Raw genomic sequence first — 18,577 nt, forward strand, 5'->3', positions numbered from 1 at the left:
GCGCATTTTGGAAAGATCCAATATATAGTATATCAATTCAGCCGCCTACACCAGGCTCACGGATAGCGCGAAACACGGATACGCATTCCCTAAAAATATTTTTTACGCACGAGTATGCGTTTTGTACACAGACTCTCTGGTCTCCCGCACATATACTCCCTCCTTGGTGTAGCCAGGGGCTTTTGGCACACGCACAGACAGCACACGTGTGCGTGCGCGTTTTCTGGTGTAGCCCGGCCATCACTGGCTACACCAAGGAGGGGGTGTATGTGTAGGAGACCATGGGAGTCTGTTTACAAAACACATACGCGCACTTACAAAATAGAACCGATCCTATTTTTAGGGAATGCGTATCCGTGGTTCGCGCTATCCGTGAGCCTGGTGTAGCCGGCTGAATTGATATACATTGGATCTTTCCAAAACACACATACGCGCGCACGCCCCGCATGCACTGACGTGTAGCCCGGCCAGAAAGGCCTATTCACACTGGGCACGTGTTGCGTGTGTGTTGTGTGTTGTCAGCCCCTGTCAGAGGGCAGCCCGTATGGCACTTAAAAATGTCCAATGCATTCAGAGAGGAAGTGCTGAAAGCCTTGACATGTTTCTAGAATCCTATAAGGACATCACAGGTAGGCAGGGTTCACCCCAGACTAAGCTGGTGTTTTGCAATAAACCCATTATGTTACTGTATGTTTTACACTCATGGTTACTATCATCTTAAGTCACAGTATTTGCAAATGAGTGAACAAACACACACGCACACGCACACGCACACACACACACACACACACACACACACACACACACACACACACACACACACACACATATGCTGTGTGACGCGTTGTGACTTGGTATGCTATTTAAAATGTCTTATGTGACATGCTTCCTTGTGTAGGCTATGATGAGCTGTTTATCTATACATCATTGTTTCCCAATCAGTGGGCCGGGACCCATTTGTGGGTCACGCTGTGAGCTTGTAGATCTGCTATTTTTCAATAGCTAAAGTATAAAATAATCAAGGCCCCTCCACCTTGGGCCCTAGTAACTCAGTCCCACTCCCCCCCCCCCCCCCCCCCCCCTTGTGACACCCCTACACACACACACACACACACACACACACACACACACACACACACACACACACACACACACACACACACACACACACACTTGAGCTTGTAGATTGTCTATTTTCAATGATTTTGTGCAGGATTTTTGGATTTCATTTATGGGGGAAAAAATTATGAAAAAAGGAGATACAAGGTTTCTTGCAGACAACAACAATATTTAGATATTTTATATTATTGTAGATCTATAAGCTCACAACGCATTAAGGTGTGACCCGTTGCGAGCTTGTAGATCTGCTAATGCTTTTGGGGGCAGGAAAGCACACTGCGTTTGTAGATCTGTAATTTCCAGTAACATTTGTTAAAAAAGAAAAACAATAAAAAAAGGAGAGGAGATAGGCAGAATAAACACACACACGCACGCACGCACGCACGCACGCACACACACACACACACACACACACACACACAGCTTGTAGATCTGCGAGCTTGTAGATCTGCTATTTTACATTTTATGTCACATCCTTCTGTGTGTATGATGAGCTGTTTATCTAGATCATTGTTTCCCAATCAGTGGGCCGGGACCCATTTGTGGGTCGAGGAAAAAATGTTATGGGTCCCTACGGTACGGTATTTTTTGTTTCCTTCATTTTGTTTTAAATTATTATTTCAAAACATTTTCTAAAACCATTTCCCAAAAAGCTAAAACATTCATGAATTAAAAACAGTGATTTCATTCAGAAATAAAAGAAAATTGTCCGTTCTACAAGCTCACAGCGCGGAATGAAGCTACCTCTTAAAGGAGTAGTTCGCCGGTTTTCAACCAAGTCTGTGTTCTTTTAGTCAGCTACGTTCATGCTAAAATGGGTGTATTTCCTTACATTACTGTTTTGTGGCCGCTAGGGGTCCATCGTCTAGCTACGTCATTGACTATTTTGGCCAATGGAAAGCCTGGGTTCCCGAAAGCTCTGACGTAGCTAGACGATGGTCCGTAAGCTACTGAAACTACATATAGGATTGACCCGGAACGGCTACTGTAGTAGGCAAGCAGTTACCGCGAACCCCAAAACAAAACAAAGGTAGCAGTAGCAGCAACAGTAGTAAAAAAACATGGCTTCAGAGACAGATTTGGAGTATTTTGACGAGGAGGAGGACTTTTTAAATATGTTGGCTGAATCTGCTGTTCAGCCATACATGTTTGAGCCAGAGTTCACGTTGGAGGAAATGGAGGAGAGAGAACGACAAGAGAGAGAGAGAGAGACACAGCTGCCAGCTGCACCGGAGCCCGAGGGACCACCCAGGGCTAACAACACTGACTGGTGTGAGTGTGGACGCTGTCTGGCCATGCCAACAGAAAAGGAATCGCTATGTTGTAAAACATGGCCCCGTGTCCAGTTCCTGTTAGCAGAGCTTCCAGCTGACACAGAGACGGTGTGTGTGACGGAGCACCCCAGTTTCTCTCCCCACCTAGACAGCGGTGTACTTCAAACCTACTTCAGGATACCCAAGCTGAATTGGAAGAAGCAGCCGAAACCCAATGGACCAAGAGGGACCATGAGTTTGAAGTAAGCTATCCATTTATTTACACTATCTCTCTCTCTCTCTCTGTGTGTGTGTGTGTGTGTGTGTGTGTGTGTGTGTGTGTGTGTGTGTGTGTGTGTGTGTGTGTGTGTGTGTGTGTGTGTGTCTGTGTGTCTGTGTGACCGAGCCTTCCACAACTTTAAATAATTTGAGATCTATTTAGCTATAGACCAGATGATAAAAGTGCAACGTGAATTGATTCTAGTCTATAGAAGTAGTACAATTCAATGCCTGGTGCACTGAGATGCAGACCGAGCCATCTCGGTGCTAATGTGTAGCACTCCACCCCATCTTTTTTTCTTTTTCATCTCGTTTCACACATATGAAAATGTCTCTATAGAGGACTAAATGTCCTGTAAATGTCTTTCAGTGTAACATCACATAGCTGATGTACACACAGCTGGGCAGAGGAAGGACAACACTGTAGTGTACAATGTATGATTCCTCGGTTTACCTTTTAAAAAGAGGAACCACAGCTATAGGCTAATGATGGTCAAAACTCCTTTGTTACAGTGACAACACAGTGACATTGAATTATCCACCCTCATTATGCACTTATTGCACTACTGAATTACACATGAATGTAAAAGATATAGCCCAATCACTGACCAATGAGCCATCATCATTACACATTGTTCTCTTCAGACAACAAAATAATGACAATGACTGACTTTTAATGACAATGAAACTCCACTGAATTACATGTGAATGGTAAAGCCAGACACATCAATGACAACGTGTCACACCCACCCACACAACAATGAATCAGGATTTATGAAAGAACAGTATGAGAGAGACTACACAGCATGCATGCTACAATACTACTGTATACAGTCTGCAACTTTTCTTCTTTCTTCTGACTGCAGGCAATATCGCCTGGCGGGATACCGGCACGTCTTGGAGTGGATCCTTCAGGGGGCAAAACTCGGGATAGGGAATCGTGTTGTCCTGCCAGCTTGCATAATTCACCAGGTAAAACTATCATATATTACATACTTTGACCATTTTGCTTTTTTCCACTCACCCTAGAATATTCGCCTTGCCTATTGTAAATCCATCTGGATTAAAGTAGTTGTTCACCCCCAAAATGACATTTTTTCTATTGATTAGTCACCCCATGGAGACTTGAGTTCAATAATATTTATTAGTTTTTTTTAAGGCAATACTTTGATTACTATAGATTTACTACATTTACTATACTCATAATTTTGTCTTAGGAATGCAACTAATACAAAAAAATATTATTGAACTCAAGTCTCCATGGGCTGACTAATCAATAGAAACATTTTCATTTTGGGAGCTTTAAGAGCTTTTAAAACCTAAATTGTAAATCATCTATCTTCCTCCTTTTCCAGGTGAGGCTGCGATTTCCCGCTCCGGATGGCGTGTACAAAGGCTATTGTGAAGCTGAAGGTCTTTTTGATGAGCTGTGATGGTGTGCACATTTGTGAGCCCATTCAATTATAATAAATAGATTCATTCAAGACATTGGACTTTTTCTTTTCTTGTAATACGTACACAGTTTTAGTGTTGAGTGTTTGCAACACAGTGTAATAATAAATTGTTGATTGTTGCCAAGTGATTCTCAAATGGTGTTACGTGTACACCTAGGGTTACAAAGAGGTACTACAGGGGCACATACAAGTGAAAAATGAACACCAGGTAGAGTAAATGTGTTCAGGTCAGGATGCTCTAATTTCAAGTCTTTCACTCCTTTTTCTTATTTGTAATGTTATATATTCTTCAAAAGTGGGTTATCGTTAATTCATAGCATCAGGTGGACACCTCATGTCCGAAATGGTTACTTTTCAGGATTCAAAAGTAGCAGATCTACAAGCTAAAAACGCAATATATTTTGAGCTTGTAGATCTGCTACTTTTTGTATGACACTGTAGTATAACATAGGGCATTAATGACCAAAAAGGTAAAATATTAGGTTTCTGCCTGACAGCAACAATATGCTAGATATAGTTTTGTAATCTAAGAAAAGGGGGTACTGAAGCAATGGCCTACAGTAAGAACTTCTCAGTGACTGATTCAGGTTTTAAAATACCTGAATGCAATATAAAATACACAATGACATTTCGTGACATTGCAGGGATTAAATCAATGTACACAAAGATGATATCAATGTTAGATCAAAGAAAGAAGTTCCACACAGCCTGGACCTGGCAAAGATTTCCTATTTTCGAGGGCGCAGAGGGAAAAAGGAACAAACCAAATAGAGAGGCAAAGGTAAAGTTTACTAGTAAGTATCAGGGTTCCCACACATTTTTACCAATTAATTTCCAAAACATTTCCAGAATATTTAACCTAATTTCCAGGACTATATAACAATAATTCAGCTCAATAACAAGTCGCTTACTCCTATGCACAATGCCAAAAGACAGGTAGTGTATGCCAGTGGTTCTCAACCTTTTTAGGCTGTGACCCCTGAAATAATCATATTTTAACTGGGGACCTGGCACCCTGACGAGCACAAAGAGTTGAGGAATTTTGTAGAACATGTTTCTATTGTGAAAATAGCAGATCTACATGCTCACACCGCCTCGCAACGCGAGGTGTTGTGAGCATGTAGATCGGCTATTTTCACAATTTCTGACTCTAATATTTGACAATTTGGCAAATGTTTAATTTGTCATTTCAGAGGTATTACCAAAATCAATAACCAAAGACAATGCATAGCTATTTTTTCCAAGACCTTCCAGGACCCTTGATAAATTCCAAAACTTTTCCAGTACTGGAAAAATATGTTTCTAATTTCAAAATATTTCCAGGAATTTCATGACCGTGGGAACCCTGAAGTATTGAGGGTTTGAGTGGTTAAATGTCTGAATATACACATTAATCCAATCCATGAATCCAACAAAGAAAGAATAGAACAATAACACATTGATTTACACAATACTGATGATAGTGCAGTCAAACAATGTCCATGACGCTAGCAAGGAAAAGTGTGGAAAAAGTTTCACCTGCTACACAATTTTATAGACTACAATATATGTGTAGTGCTGCTTCATCTCTCTCTCTCTCAGCTAAAGGGTGCTTGGCCTGAGAAACGTGAACCCCTCCTGCCTCTAAAGGGGTTTTCACAGGAGGCTAAGAACATTTCCTATGGCATCATTTATACTACACAAAGAGCCATATGGTTCCATTTGTACACTTTCAGAGCTATGGCCAGTCCTTGTCTAATGCTTGCCCACCTGCCCTTGGCAGGTAAATAAGGTTTGGGCAGGTGAAGTTCACTTTCAGGTTGCCCAACCACTCATTTGATGAGACGCAACCGTCTATAAACACAACACAAGCTATCTGTCTAATCACCTGAACGTGGCCAACACACTGTCCTCTGGTCTGTGGAATGTAAAATAAGAGCACTGTTAACCTATCATTTTTGTGCACTTAAAAATATAAAATAACAAGTGAGTAACCATAGACATATTCAATCATAGCTATGTAGGTATTTGGTATTTTAATTTGGATGTATTGAGGTACAACATTGTATCGCACAGACCCAGAAAGTAAAGAAATAAGTCATCTTATAACGGATGATTTACTTTTTGGGCAAGTAGAACATGACCTGTACTTGCCTCTGAGACCTTAGTATCAACCCCTGAATGTTTGAGAACCACTGTCCTGGTGGTGCCGCAGTGTCATAGTAAATCAGTGTCATACATTTGACACACAGTGTCTTGAAAACCTGGAGACTAGTCCTGGTGAAATCTGGACTGGTGGTCAAGAACTGCCTGCTTCTTTGGGGGCTTGGGCGTTTTGGCAATGTTGGGTGGTAGAGATGGCCGATCGAGAGAAGAAGTTGGCACTTGGTAGGGCACTGTCACATCCTTTCTCCGCTTGATGGCGAGACGGACCAGTGTCTCTCGGAAGAGTTGTGTGTGGGGCACGTACTGCTTCTTCACAGCCCACCTCCCTGTCCGCTTGCAGTTCTCCTGTTTGGTGCAGAGTTCACCTGAAATGTATTTATTTTTTCTTGTCATTGAGCAAGTCATATATTTGTTCTGATCCTAACCCTAGGCCAGGGGTCTTCAACAGGGGTTCCGGGACCCCTAGGGGGTCCTCCAAATCTTAGAATATAGATAGAATGTTTTTTTCTCCTTTCTCCCTATGTGTCCATATTCTGAGAACTTTAGCCAAAAATAGCAGATCTACAAGCTCACAGCACCTCGCGCTGCAAGGCGTTGTGAGCTTGTAGATCGTCTATTTTTTTCAAAGAGCTTTGGTGTAGAGGGGAAAAAGAGCACAGTGAAAAGGTCAACCCGGGTCAAGTGGTTAAATATCTGAAAACACAAATTGAAATGAATCCAAAATACACTGATGATTGTGCTGTCAAACGATGAAACTATATGGAATCTATGAACAGGTTGTGGGGGTCCCTGATTCATCTCTCTCTCTCAACTAAGGGGTCCTTGGCCTGAAAATGTTGAAGACCCCTGCCCTAGGCACTTTCACATTTAGAAATACAGCTAGTGCTGTAATGTATATACAGAGGACAGGCAGAAATTGATCTTTACAGAAGGAAAGTAGGTTCACACTATGGACAAATATGAATAACCTGTGGCACTTGTGGCTTGTTTCCGCTTCACAATGTTTTCATTGTGGTCCAGAACAGCGAGCATTCCCCTCTCTTTCATGCCAGTGTAGGAAAAGGCTAACCTTTTTGGCAAATATTTCAGGAGAGCAGAATGGAATACTTCTAGGCCACCTATAGGAACATAATAACAAAATGTGCACATCAAAAAAAAAAAAAATTTTTTTTTTTAGATTTTTTTTTTTTTTTTTTTTTCAAATAATGCAGGTAAATATGGAAATCGGGAAAATTTCACATCACATCTACATGTTTTGGCTTTCCACCAGCAGGACCATAAACATGTGATGACAATGTCAGTTTACCTGTGTGTTTGAAGAGGCCCAAATATTCCAGGTCTCCCAACAGCAGCTTGCCACAGACCAGCTTCTCCAAATCCTGGTATACCTGCAGTCCCAATGTAGGCATTTAGTAGACGCTCTTTATCCAGAGTGATTTACAGTAGGTAGGCAAGGTAACCACAAGGTAATACATCAAATGCATAGATCTAATAATACATCAAGAAAAAAACAGGAACCTACTGTCAGTCTAAACAGTATATTATCAAAACATTATTCTATAAATTCCTATTCCATTAATCTATAAAACCTTTTGTTAGCTGATCTACTGTAAATTATTGTAGGGTTGGATCAGGCTGGGAAGATTTTGCCATACATTTCGTTGCTTTGTTGTAGGGCAACATCAGTGTTTTGTACTATCAGTAACTGGGAGCCAATGGAGGGAATTTAGCAAGGTGTAAATGATGATGGGGAACTTATTTCAATAACAAGCTCATAACGCCCTCCGGTCGTGTATATAGCACTGCAGTGAAGGCAACGTAACACTATAGTTACAAGAGTGCTTACTGCTTAGAGTAGTACATGTTCAATATTTTAAAATGAGATCACATTGATGTAATAATCGAGACTGTGTGTAGTTTCTTTATAGCCCTAACAGTAACATACAAAGACTAGATTCTATCTAAATAATACAGTACCTGTGAATCCCTGGAAAGCCACTTCTTCTTCTTCCTCGTCTCTTGGTCCAGGGGGGGATGAAAACACCTGTACCTCCGCCCTCCCTCAGTCCAGCTATGGATGTCTCGGACATGGTACAGTATGGACAGCCAACGACGCTTCAGCTCCTGAAATAAATACATTGATATGCAATTATGGGCCTCTGTGACAAATAAGAAAGCTATGGTAAACAATAAGGCAACAAAGATAAGGAAAACTAATTCTCTCTTGTTAAACAGGCCAAAGCAAAGGTTTTACAGTTAGATGAATAGGCCAGACATAACAAGGAGGGCAGACAGTAATGTAAAATATGATGATCACATACCTCTGTGTTGCCTCTGCAGGAAGCAGAACAGAACCACAAATGATTCCTCAGAGACCTAATTGGTGAAATACAATACATAGGTTACACTCCTGTGTAACGCTCAACTTACTCAACATGAGTATTTGTGTGGCTGTAGGTGTCTTGAACATAAACATCTGCACTTACATTGACCAGTCCGCTAGATCTCCCCGACCCTTCTTCTTGGCTATAGCCATCAGCTTGCTATGGAAACCTGAAATAATAATTTAAATATTAAAACAATCTGAACTATTTGGGTGTCACCTCCGGTAAAAAAAAAAATACATTGCAGACAACATAGAAAATGTAAAATCAGAGATTATGGAACACAATCCATTATCCAGTATCTTGCACTTGCCTTTGACCGTGTGCCAAATGTCAAATTGATGGTCGATTTCAGGATAGATTTCAGACCTCATCTTCTTTCTCACTGATCGTGAGCGGTCCGTTGCTACCACCTCCACCTGTAGTCCCACATCAAGCAGCGTGTCGAGGGCCCGTGTGAAGCCTTCTACTTCCATGGCAGATGAACTTGATGCTTCTGTGACCTACAAGAAGTTAGAGGGATGGAGGGTAGTAAAAGATACATAGAGTAACCAGCCGTTATGCCACAATGTTATGCAATAACACAACTCAAATTACCTGCACTAGGTTAGTCTGCAAAATCTCTCCAGTGGCATCCAGCATCATGGTGTAATGGCAGTATTTTGCTGAAAACCCTGGTGAGTCACATCTGAGTAAAAACAAATATATACATATTAAAATAAGCATTTCAATCAATGCAATAAATCCCAAACTAATGATCAATACTGATTTCAATGTATATACACTACTACTACTACTTCTGCTGTTTCCTTTACATTCTTCATACACACCTTCCATCCCCAGACAGGTGGACTGGCGTATACGGTTCTCCCCTCTCCTTCTTTTCCACCTCTTCAATGCAGAGTCTGGCCAGGATGGAATCCCTCTGTCTTGCGTACGTGCTCTCAATGACAGGACCTAGATATGACTTCTGCATGTCATAGAAGGTGGTGTGTTTGATCATCCTCAAGTTCATTAATGCGGACCAATCCTCCAACTCTGTGATGGTGCTCCCCGTGAACAGCACAGAGGCAGCACTAAGCAGGTTCACCTCAGGCATCCCTCTGACTTCAGGAGATGAAGACCAGGTACCAGAGTGTCCTTCAAGGCAGTCCCACCTAACCTTCATCTGTGCCCCGACATAGAACACGTTTGTTTCGTTTATGGGCTTTCCACAGCACTGACACTTCCTGAAGAGTTCTAGGATACTGGACTCATAAACGATGACCTTAGGCTCCTTCCAACGATGACGATCTGGATCCTCCTCATCATCATCATCATCCTCCTTCTTCTTCACACGCTTCTCCTGAGATGAAGCTGGGGTGGTGGTGGTGGATGAATCATCCTCGGGACAATAGTCTGAATCCTTGGGGTCAAATACTTCCCAACTGCTGCTACTTGTGTCCATGAGAGCCTAATTTTAAATGAAAATGGAGAAATAAACTAACACGCTGACCACACCAACATTGGCAGTTGATAATGTCTGTCATTAAGACCTGGAATTATTTTATACTTTAGCTATTGAAAAATAGCAAATATACAAGCTCACAGCACTGCTGACCACTTGTAGATCTGCTATTTGTTGTTGTGAAAATATTTGTAAATCTTTGTATATATATTTTTCAAAGCAAACTTCTGTAACTCAAATCTCTGCTTCTGGGGGTCCCTGGAACAACATATTTTGAGATGGGGATCAACGGCCAAATACAACATACAATAGTAATTTGGAGGGTCCTTGACATAAAAAAGTTTGAGAACCACTGATTTAGAAGACATTCATAGAATTGGGTCAAAATATTCAAAGACCATATATCATATATATACCATATATATAAATATATATATAAATCAGTACTTCTCACACTTTCAAGATTTTTCATTAGTAACCATGGTGAATACTTACTGATTGACGCAGACGATGTAGCCCATGTGGGCTTGCAGTGTGTGGCGTAGATGTGGCGGGTGATCCAGCTACAAACTAAACAACAACAAAAAGGTCTCATTGTAAGCATCATAGACTCTCAGTAGGCCAATTCATTTACAACATTTACAAAGACCACAATAACATCTCTGTAATGCAATCACCACTTGTCAGTGTCTGTTTACATGTTCCTTCTACTCCTTAGGGCAGTGGGTCTCAACAAAACGTTCTTACCTCTTGAAAGAGGACATCTTTATGTGAAGCCTGTCTATATGTAGGTGCACGTGTTGCCAAGTATGGCATTTGAACCCTAATCATACCTCCTTTCTTCTTCTTTTGGCCATGGCTGATGGTGATGCTGTTGGTCCTATTTTGGCCATGGCTGATGGTGATGCTGTTGGTCCTAAAGTAGGGTTTGAACCTCCCCTCTCCATTGACCCCTGAGGATAACAGCAGAAATGAGGGAGAGTTTAATCACTATTATTTTACCAGCTACAAGATAATCCAAGACAGAATGTATAAGAATCAATCAATCCACATAAAATATTCCACTGTGATGACTTATTTCACCAGTGTCTCTCAAATAAAGTATGTGTTGTACATGCATTTACATGACAGTGTTAGAAGCACTGTGTTGTATCACTGATACTATGTTCTGTTCTGTTCTGCTCTGCTCTGTGATTGTAGAGATATTTGAAAATAATGATAAATGATGAGACCAAAGAAACTTTTTACAAAGTGTACATGAAACTTCTTGCAAGTTGAGAAAAATACCAACAAAGGAAAAGTGTACAGAATATGGCTTGAAGGTTCACAGCATTAACGTGGTGGGTCTCTTTTCTGTAGCTAGTAACCCAATCGCAACACAGAAGCAGGCAGACTATTTTGACGTCTTTCTAGGTTGTGACATCACTCACAGTCAGACAGAAAAGCAACTTCCCGTTAGGTTCTTCAAAATAAAGTGTCTAAGCTTGTTCCAAATTATACTAAAATAATCTGCAACCATAAACAAGCATGCAGTAAATAATGTGTTTCCGAAATGTTTTTAAATTGTAAATAGTAGTTATATTTTTAACAGCTGGGATTACTATTCATGTTTATCATTATCATGAAATAATTCACAACACTGATTCTCTGTTCGATTGTGCTGCGTATGTGATGCCTTGCCTGTGTTGTGATTTCACTCAGGGTCTTATGTTGGCATGTGATTCTAATGTTGTGCTACTCAAAGTTGGTTGATAAGTGAAGTTCTCTGACAAACGGTGTCATGGCCTAATCATTCGCCAACACAATACACTACACTGATTATGCACCACAAGGCAAATTATGACAGGATAAAGATTAGCATCGCTAGCAATGACAATAGAGCCCAGCCCAGCACAACGACAACACATACATTCATAAGATTGACTTCCATTATTCTAAATGGAGGTGTCACACTAAACCCAACCTAAACGATCAGTGGGGATGTTTCTACGTGGGGGTGTTTCTGAATGGAGGTCTGCCCCCCACATTGCCCTCGGGATCAAGAAACCTACATCCTAGCACTAAACGTGTCTCAAAACAACAAGGCTAACGTTATATTGACTTCTTCCAAATAAAAGTTGCCTACCTCTTGCAAAACTGCAACTTCATTTGAAGCCTCCACTTCTACAGGTGACAGGTTCTAAAGAAAAGTGACAACATAAATATAGCTAGTCAAGTGACTTGCGTTTACTTCTAATCTATTACACATTTCACAAATTGCTTACAGCATTACGATCTACAAGCTCACAACGCGTCGCGCTGCAACGCATTGTGAGCTTGTAGATCGGCTATTTTCAAACTCCAAACATACCTCTGGTGTTCTTCTTTTGGCCGGCAGGGGTGGAACAGCAATAGACGTGGTGGACGTCTCCAGGAACACTGATGGAACAGCGCTCTCCTTCAGTATAGCTTTTGCTTTCCTTGGCTTGCCCTTGTCCATCAGTTCTCCCATCAGATTCCTCTCGAAGTCCTCCTCCGTAAAATGTTCACTACACACTCGCAGAGCTCCGAGTATCATTGGGTCTGTATGTTCATTGTAACGCGGGTGTTTGATTGCTCTCAGCCACTGCTTACAAAGCTCCCGTCGTCGGTCTCCTTTTGGAAATGTGTGAAAAGACACGGGTCCTTTCTTCCTCTTTCTGGCCTCGTAACATCCAGGCACAACACAAAACGACGGCATCTTTTTACAGACAGACACGGTCCCACGGACACACACAAAACAACTACTACAACTACTGCAAAACAACTACTACAACTACTACTACTATAAAAACGACTGCTGCTGCTGCTACTAATACTACTACTACCACTACTACTACTAAGCTACTGCTATTATTACTACTACTACTATTACTACCAAATACAACCAAGACACGTTCCAAACACGACCAATGCTTTCCACCAACAAGCCCCTACAAGGCGCGCTGTTGTTACGAGCGGGAGGAAGGGGTTGGGCGAGTCGCGCAAAGCACCGTGGGCAGTGTAGTGTATTACAGGACGCGCCCTAGGAAGTGAGGTCATAGCTTCGCGTTTTCAAAAAAATGGTTATATACCACCAAAATAAAATTCCTTTTGGTTTCCATGTTAGAATATGATAATATGGGGTTACAAAAGCCCTTGAAAACGACCGGAGCCCCCCTTTAAAGAACCAGTAAGACTCCCTAATCGGGAGATAAGCGACTGTCAGGTCACATGTACTGCATACACCGCTTTGCGTGATTTTAGGGCAAAATATGTAGGAGCAGTGTCAAAAAATGTGTTTGAAAAAATCTGCGTGATGGTGGCGCTAAATGGGACAGATCGATGTTGATGACAGCACTCTAGACATACTGTGTACCGCTTTGCGTGATTTTAGGGCAAAATCTGTAGGAGCAGTGTCCAAAAATGTGTTTGGCAAGAATCTGCGTCACTGTGGTGCTAGAAGAGGGCCATTTGAGAAAGGAGGTTGTGGTTTGGCAGCCAAGGAGTGTGTGTGCAAAGTTTGGCATGGGGCAACGGTGGCAGAGATATGAGTGGGGGAAAAGTGTGACGTGACAGACAGCCGGTGGAAGTTTTTGCGGCCGTAGGTCGCAGTTTAGTATCAAAACCTCCACCGGCCGTCCGTCCGTCCGTCGGTCGGTCGGTCGGTCGGTCGGTCACACGTGTGACGTATCACACCTTTGCCCTGCTCATATCTCCGCATCAGTATGACATCACACCACATGTGTACACAAACCTTTGTGTACGTTGCTGTGGCAACAGTCTGTTGTTGCTGGTCTGTTAGTGTACGTTAGCAACCACCTTAGCAACCATGGTTTTACCCTAGCAACCAACTGTTTACCCTAGCAACCAACTGTTTACCATAGCAACCATGTTTTTTTACCCTAGCAACCAACTGTTTACCATGGCAACCATTTTTTTACCCTAGCAACCAACTGTTTACCATAGCAACCATGTTTTTTTTACCTTAGCAACCAACTGTTTACCATAGCAACCATGTTTTTTACCATGTTATCTCAGCTATAAGCCAACCCTGGCGATAAGGTCTGAGTCGAAGAAATGCTTCTTTCCTGGCAAGAATTGCCCCTTTATACTGTAGGGCTTGTTTGTGTATTGTATGACATCACGCCACATCATCGGCTGAGGACTGTGTGATGTCATCATATCTCCATATATGGAGACATAAGTTGCTCATGCCCAAATATGGGCTGGTGAGGTCAGACTTAGTGTGATGCGTAGGTTTTCTCCATATATGGAGATTCAACTTCAATGAGTAACCATGGCAAACTGTCAACTGCCCGTATGTCTTGAGCGCAATTGAGAGCCTTTGTTACACCCCTAAAAACCAGTACTTGGGATTTGTTGATGTAAATGTTCACATAGAGTGTAATAATTGGATTGTGGAGATAAGCGACATCTCCCGATTAGGGAGTCTTACTGGTGATAGTAACTGTGACCTGACGGTCGCAATTAATGTTCAAGAATTAGAGAAAATAGCCGAGTCGCAAAGCACCACGATGTTAGCTTGTAGATCTGCTTTGTTTCCCAGCCAAATGTCTAATTTCTCATTCGGGTCTTGAACAAAATGTTTGGGAACCACTGATCTACATAGCTGCATGTGTGCTGCTTTGATTTAATGAATGAAACAGAGTTAACACTTACACTTCCTCACACCTGGTTTCAGCCTGCACTCTCCACCATGGTCCAAACTGGGAGTGAAGGAGAGAAAGTCAAGCCTGTTTATTCTCTTGATAATAGAAACAATGACAGATAATTTAGTCATGAAACACTAAATACTACATTACAGCATTACAGTAGATTTCACTACTCTTAAGCTACAAGGCACATTTGCATTGACTGGCAGTCTTTCCATACCTGAGAGTCTGCAGTTGTCCAGCAGAGCGCAGCGTCTCTTGGTCTCCCGGGTGATTGTAGGTCAAGTCCAGCACTTTCAGATGGCGGTTGGATCTCAGAGCTGAGAGCAGGTAAGAACAGCCTTTCGCTGTGACCATGCAGCCTGACAACCTACACACACACACACACACACACACACACACACACACACACACACACACACACACACACACACACACACACACACACACACACACACACACACACACACACACACACACAAAAGCGGGATTAAAGGGATACTTCACATTCAAACATAACATACATATTGTGCAGTCCGAGGGAGAAGGGGGGGGGGCTCTATGTGAAACATATTCATGTCACTACATCGCTTATTTTTTACCTAAAATGTTTTCAGGTACATATTTATGAGTACGGTTTAAGTTCAAAACTGTTTGGTCTGTTTGGAGGAACAAGCAGGCAGCTATGGGAATCACACAGGTGAATGAAATAGAGATTTCATATTTATTCACAAGTTCTTGCTTATGTCATGCAGTATGTTTGCGTTAGCAGGGAGTAATTAAAATAAGCCTTTTAAGGGAATTATGGATATGTCATTTATATAAAAGGTCAAGGAACACTGACCTGAGGATCTCCAGTGTACAGTCTGGACTCCCCAGTCCAACACACAGCTTCTTTATTCCTGAATCCTGCAAATCGTTATCAGACAAATCCAATTCTATAAGACTAGAGTTGGTGAGAACTGACGATAACCCCTCACAGCATCTCTCGGAAAGGTTGCAGCCACTCAGCCTAAGGAAGGAGAAAATATCGTTAAAATTAGATGTTTCTATTTTTTCCTGTAAAAGAATGATGACGATATATACATATATACTGTGTGTGTGTGTGTGCGTGCACGCACGCACGCACGCACACACACACACAGTTCTTAGTTCACCTACAGAACTCTTTTGGAGGCTTTGACCACTGGCAGAAGCCGCAGAAGAGCTTCTTCTGAAGCAGAGTATTTCTTCAGGTCAAACACGTCCAGCTCCCTTCCTGATGACAGCAATATGAAGGCCAAAGCTGACCACTGAGCAGGAGAGAGTTTTTCTGTGGACAGACTTCCCGGGTTCAGGTACTGTTGGACCTCTTTCTCTAGAGAATGGTCTTTGAGCTCATTCAGACAGTGAAGCAGACCGATTTTTTTCTCTTGAGAGATATTCTCCCTGATCTTCTTCTTGATGTACTTGACTGTTTCATCGTTGGTCTGTGAACTATTTGCTGACTGATTCAACAAAGTCTTTAAGAGATTGGTTTCCACTGAGAGGCCCAGCAGGAAACGTAGGAACAAGTCCAAGTGTCCATTTGGACTGTCCAAGGTCTCATCTACAGCACTCTGGTAAAGGTTCTTCTTGGATTTCTGTCTAAATAGCTTGGACAACTTGGAGGTTGGTTGTGACATTAGGTTGAGACCATCATTGTTGAACGAGAGAAAGACATAAAGGGCAGCCAGAAACTCCTGAACACTCAGATGAACAAAGCTAAACAACTTGACTTCGTGCAACCCACTCTCCTCCTTGAACATCGTTGTGAACAACCCTGAGTACTCTGATGCATCTTTGATATTCATGCCACAATCTTCCAGGTCTGATTCATAGAAGCAGAGGTGGCCTTTCTTCAGCTGTTCAAAAGCCAGTTTTCCCAGAGACAGAATAGCCTGAATATTCACTTTGTTCAAGGTAGCATTTCTCTGATCTCCATCCTTCTTGACATTCTGATGTTTGAACTGAACCACTATGAAGTGGAGGTACATCGCAGTCAGGGTCTTCGGCAGCTCACAAGTCTTTCTCAAGACCTCCCCTAGAACTGTAGCAGCGATCCAACAGAAGACTGGAAGGTAACACATGATGTGGAGGCTTTGGGATTTGTTGATATGTGACCAGATTGTTTTGGCCTGGTCCTCATCATCAATAAATCTATTTTTGAAGTATTCTTCTTTTTGTGGGTCTGTGAACCCTCGGAGCTCTGTCACCCTGTCAACAGAAGGGATCAGATTGGCGGCTGCAGGTCGTGTGGTTATCCAGATGCAGGCAGAGGGAAGCAGGGTTCCCTCGATGAGGCTTGTCAAAAGGATGTCTATTGAAGTGGTTTTTGTGACATGACTCCAGTCGGGATTCTTCTGGAAGCGTAGAGGAAACCGACATTCATCCAGCCCATCAAGTATGACCACAGTCTTGGTTTCTTTGTTGCAGATTCTTGCTGTGTTGACTTCACCAAAAAAGTATTGAAGGAGTTCCATCAAACTGAATTCCTTGTCCTTCACCAAATTCAACTTTCTGAAAGTGAATGGAAACACGTAGTCGATATCTTGGTTGGTTTTACCTTCAGCCCAGTCTTGAGTGAACTTCTGAGTTGAGACTGTTTTACCAGTGCCAGCCACTCCCTTCGTCATCACTGTTCTGATTCTCTTCTTCTGATCTTCTCCAGATAAAGGCTTAAAGATGTCTTTGTATTTGATTGGTTCTTCTGGTCTGAATGGTTTCCTAAATGCAGTTTCAATCTGACTGACCTCACTGACCTCTCCACTCTCTTCCTTTGTGATGTAGACCTCTGTGAAGATCTGATTAAGAGGTATGTTTGGAGTATGACCGATTTTTGTCCACTCTTCCAAACACAACTTCTCTTTAAGTTTAGACTTGAGTTGTTGAGTTTCTAAATGACGAAAAAAGAAAAGAAAGGGGAAGAAAGAAGCATCAGTAAGTAAGTGGTAAAGGTGGTCCTCAAATCAGAGTAGCCTGGCATGGCCAGACTAATATCACTGCGGGCAATTAGTCTGCGTATGAGATTAATTATTGACCATATTTAAACAACAGTTCTAAAACTGATAGTCCCAATCAATGATACTGATTGGCTTATTCTTGTATTAACATGCTTTTACTGTATGTGTACTGTGCATGGTGTGTCTCTCTATAGGCTCACACACCATTTTCTCTGAAGTATATTGGGCCAACAAAATGTTGTATTTAACAAAAACACTGACAAAATGGCAAATCATTTTTTACATGAAATCATCAAACATCGCAGGTGGTGGGACGTTTTGGCATGTGTGGGTTATTTGGTACACAGCAGAACAAGGTACGGGGGGCGCTTGTTTTACTTACAAGCCCTGGCCGCGGGGTGCTTCTCTAAGCACCACCGTGCATGACTGTGAGTGTAACAAAAACAAGCGTTCCCATTCCCTTGTAAACCAGGGAGTCTCTTGGCATAACTGTGAGCCTGAAGGCTCTCACCCAATGCAATAGTCACAATGCTGAGTCTCTCAGCAATGTTATCTTCATCATGTAAGATGGTAAATGTTCTATCTATTGCTCTCTTTAAATAGCAGGTAAAAACTACACTGGTGTAGATGAGGTCAGAGCTGATCTAAGCTGTAACTGACTTTTCTTACTTTCTCTCATGGTGCACATATGAGCACAAACGAGGAAATGAGAACTGTGTCAAATGTAAACTATAGCAGTGCCACAGCAATGTATAAAAGTATAACAGTTATTTTCAATCCGTCCTATATGGAAACAGATATTCTCTCAAGTTGTCCTCGTGACATATTGTATCTTGGGGAAG

The 18,577-nt window shown here is 42.0% G+C and overlaps 2 protein-coding genes across 2 annotated transcripts; one reads left to right on the top strand and one right to left on the bottom strand.

Moving 5' to 3' along the window:
* Window positions 1–2,156: 2,156 nt before the first annotated feature.
* On the top strand, window positions 2,157–4,084 carry LOC308280363 (uncharacterized protein; the record flags this gene model as incomplete). The annotated part of the gene is made up of 3 exons (XM_080720626.1): window positions 2,157–2,635; window positions 3,518–3,623; window positions 4,007–4,084. Exons 1-3 carry the CDS (start codon window positions 2,181–2,183, stop codon window positions 4,082–4,084), a joined length of 639 nt encoding a protein of 212 aa, XP_080576752.1. The 5' UTR covers window positions 2,157–2,180.
* Window positions 4,085–5,319: 1,235 nt separating this feature from the next.
* LOC308280362 (uncharacterized protein) lies at window positions 5,320–13,166 on the bottom strand. Its single transcript, XM_080720625.1, has 13 exons — window positions 12,432–13,166; window positions 12,207–12,260; window positions 10,915–11,034; window positions 10,577–10,651; window positions 9,465–10,087; window positions 9,232–9,322; window positions 8,948–9,137; window positions 8,737–8,803; window positions 8,572–8,626; window positions 8,228–8,374; window positions 7,557–7,638; window positions 7,219–7,368; window positions 5,320–6,615 (listed from the first exon to the last, which is right to left on the bottom strand). The coding sequence occupies exons 1-13, from the start codon at window positions 12,798–12,800 to the stop codon at window positions 6,356–6,358; spliced, it is 2,283 nt and encodes a 760-aa protein (XP_080576751.1). The 5' UTR covers window positions 12,801–13,166; the 3' UTR covers window positions 5,320–6,355.
* Window positions 13,167–18,577: the final 5,411 nt, after the last annotated feature.

This window comes from Nannobrachium achirus (assembly GCF_963921795.1).
Source record: "Nannobrachium achirus genome assembly, chromosome: 24".
Taxonomy (NCBI): domain Eukaryota; kingdom Metazoa; phylum Chordata; class Actinopteri; order Myctophiformes; family Myctophidae; genus Nannobrachium; species Nannobrachium achirus.

Coding starts and splice junctions, on each gene's coding strand:
- LOC308280362 (XM_080720625.1), bottom strand. CDS start 12,800: ATGCCGTCGTTTTGTGTTGTGCCTGGATGTTACGAGGCCAGAAAGAGG. Junction 10,652..10,914: donor CCAAAAGAAGAAGAAAGGAG/GTATGATTAGGG, acceptor GTTGTTGTTTAG/TTTGTAGCTGGATCACCCGC. Junction 8,804..8,947: donor CATTTGGCACACGGTCAAAG/GCAAGTGCAAGA, acceptor TTATTATTTCAG/GTTTCCATAGCAAGCTGATG.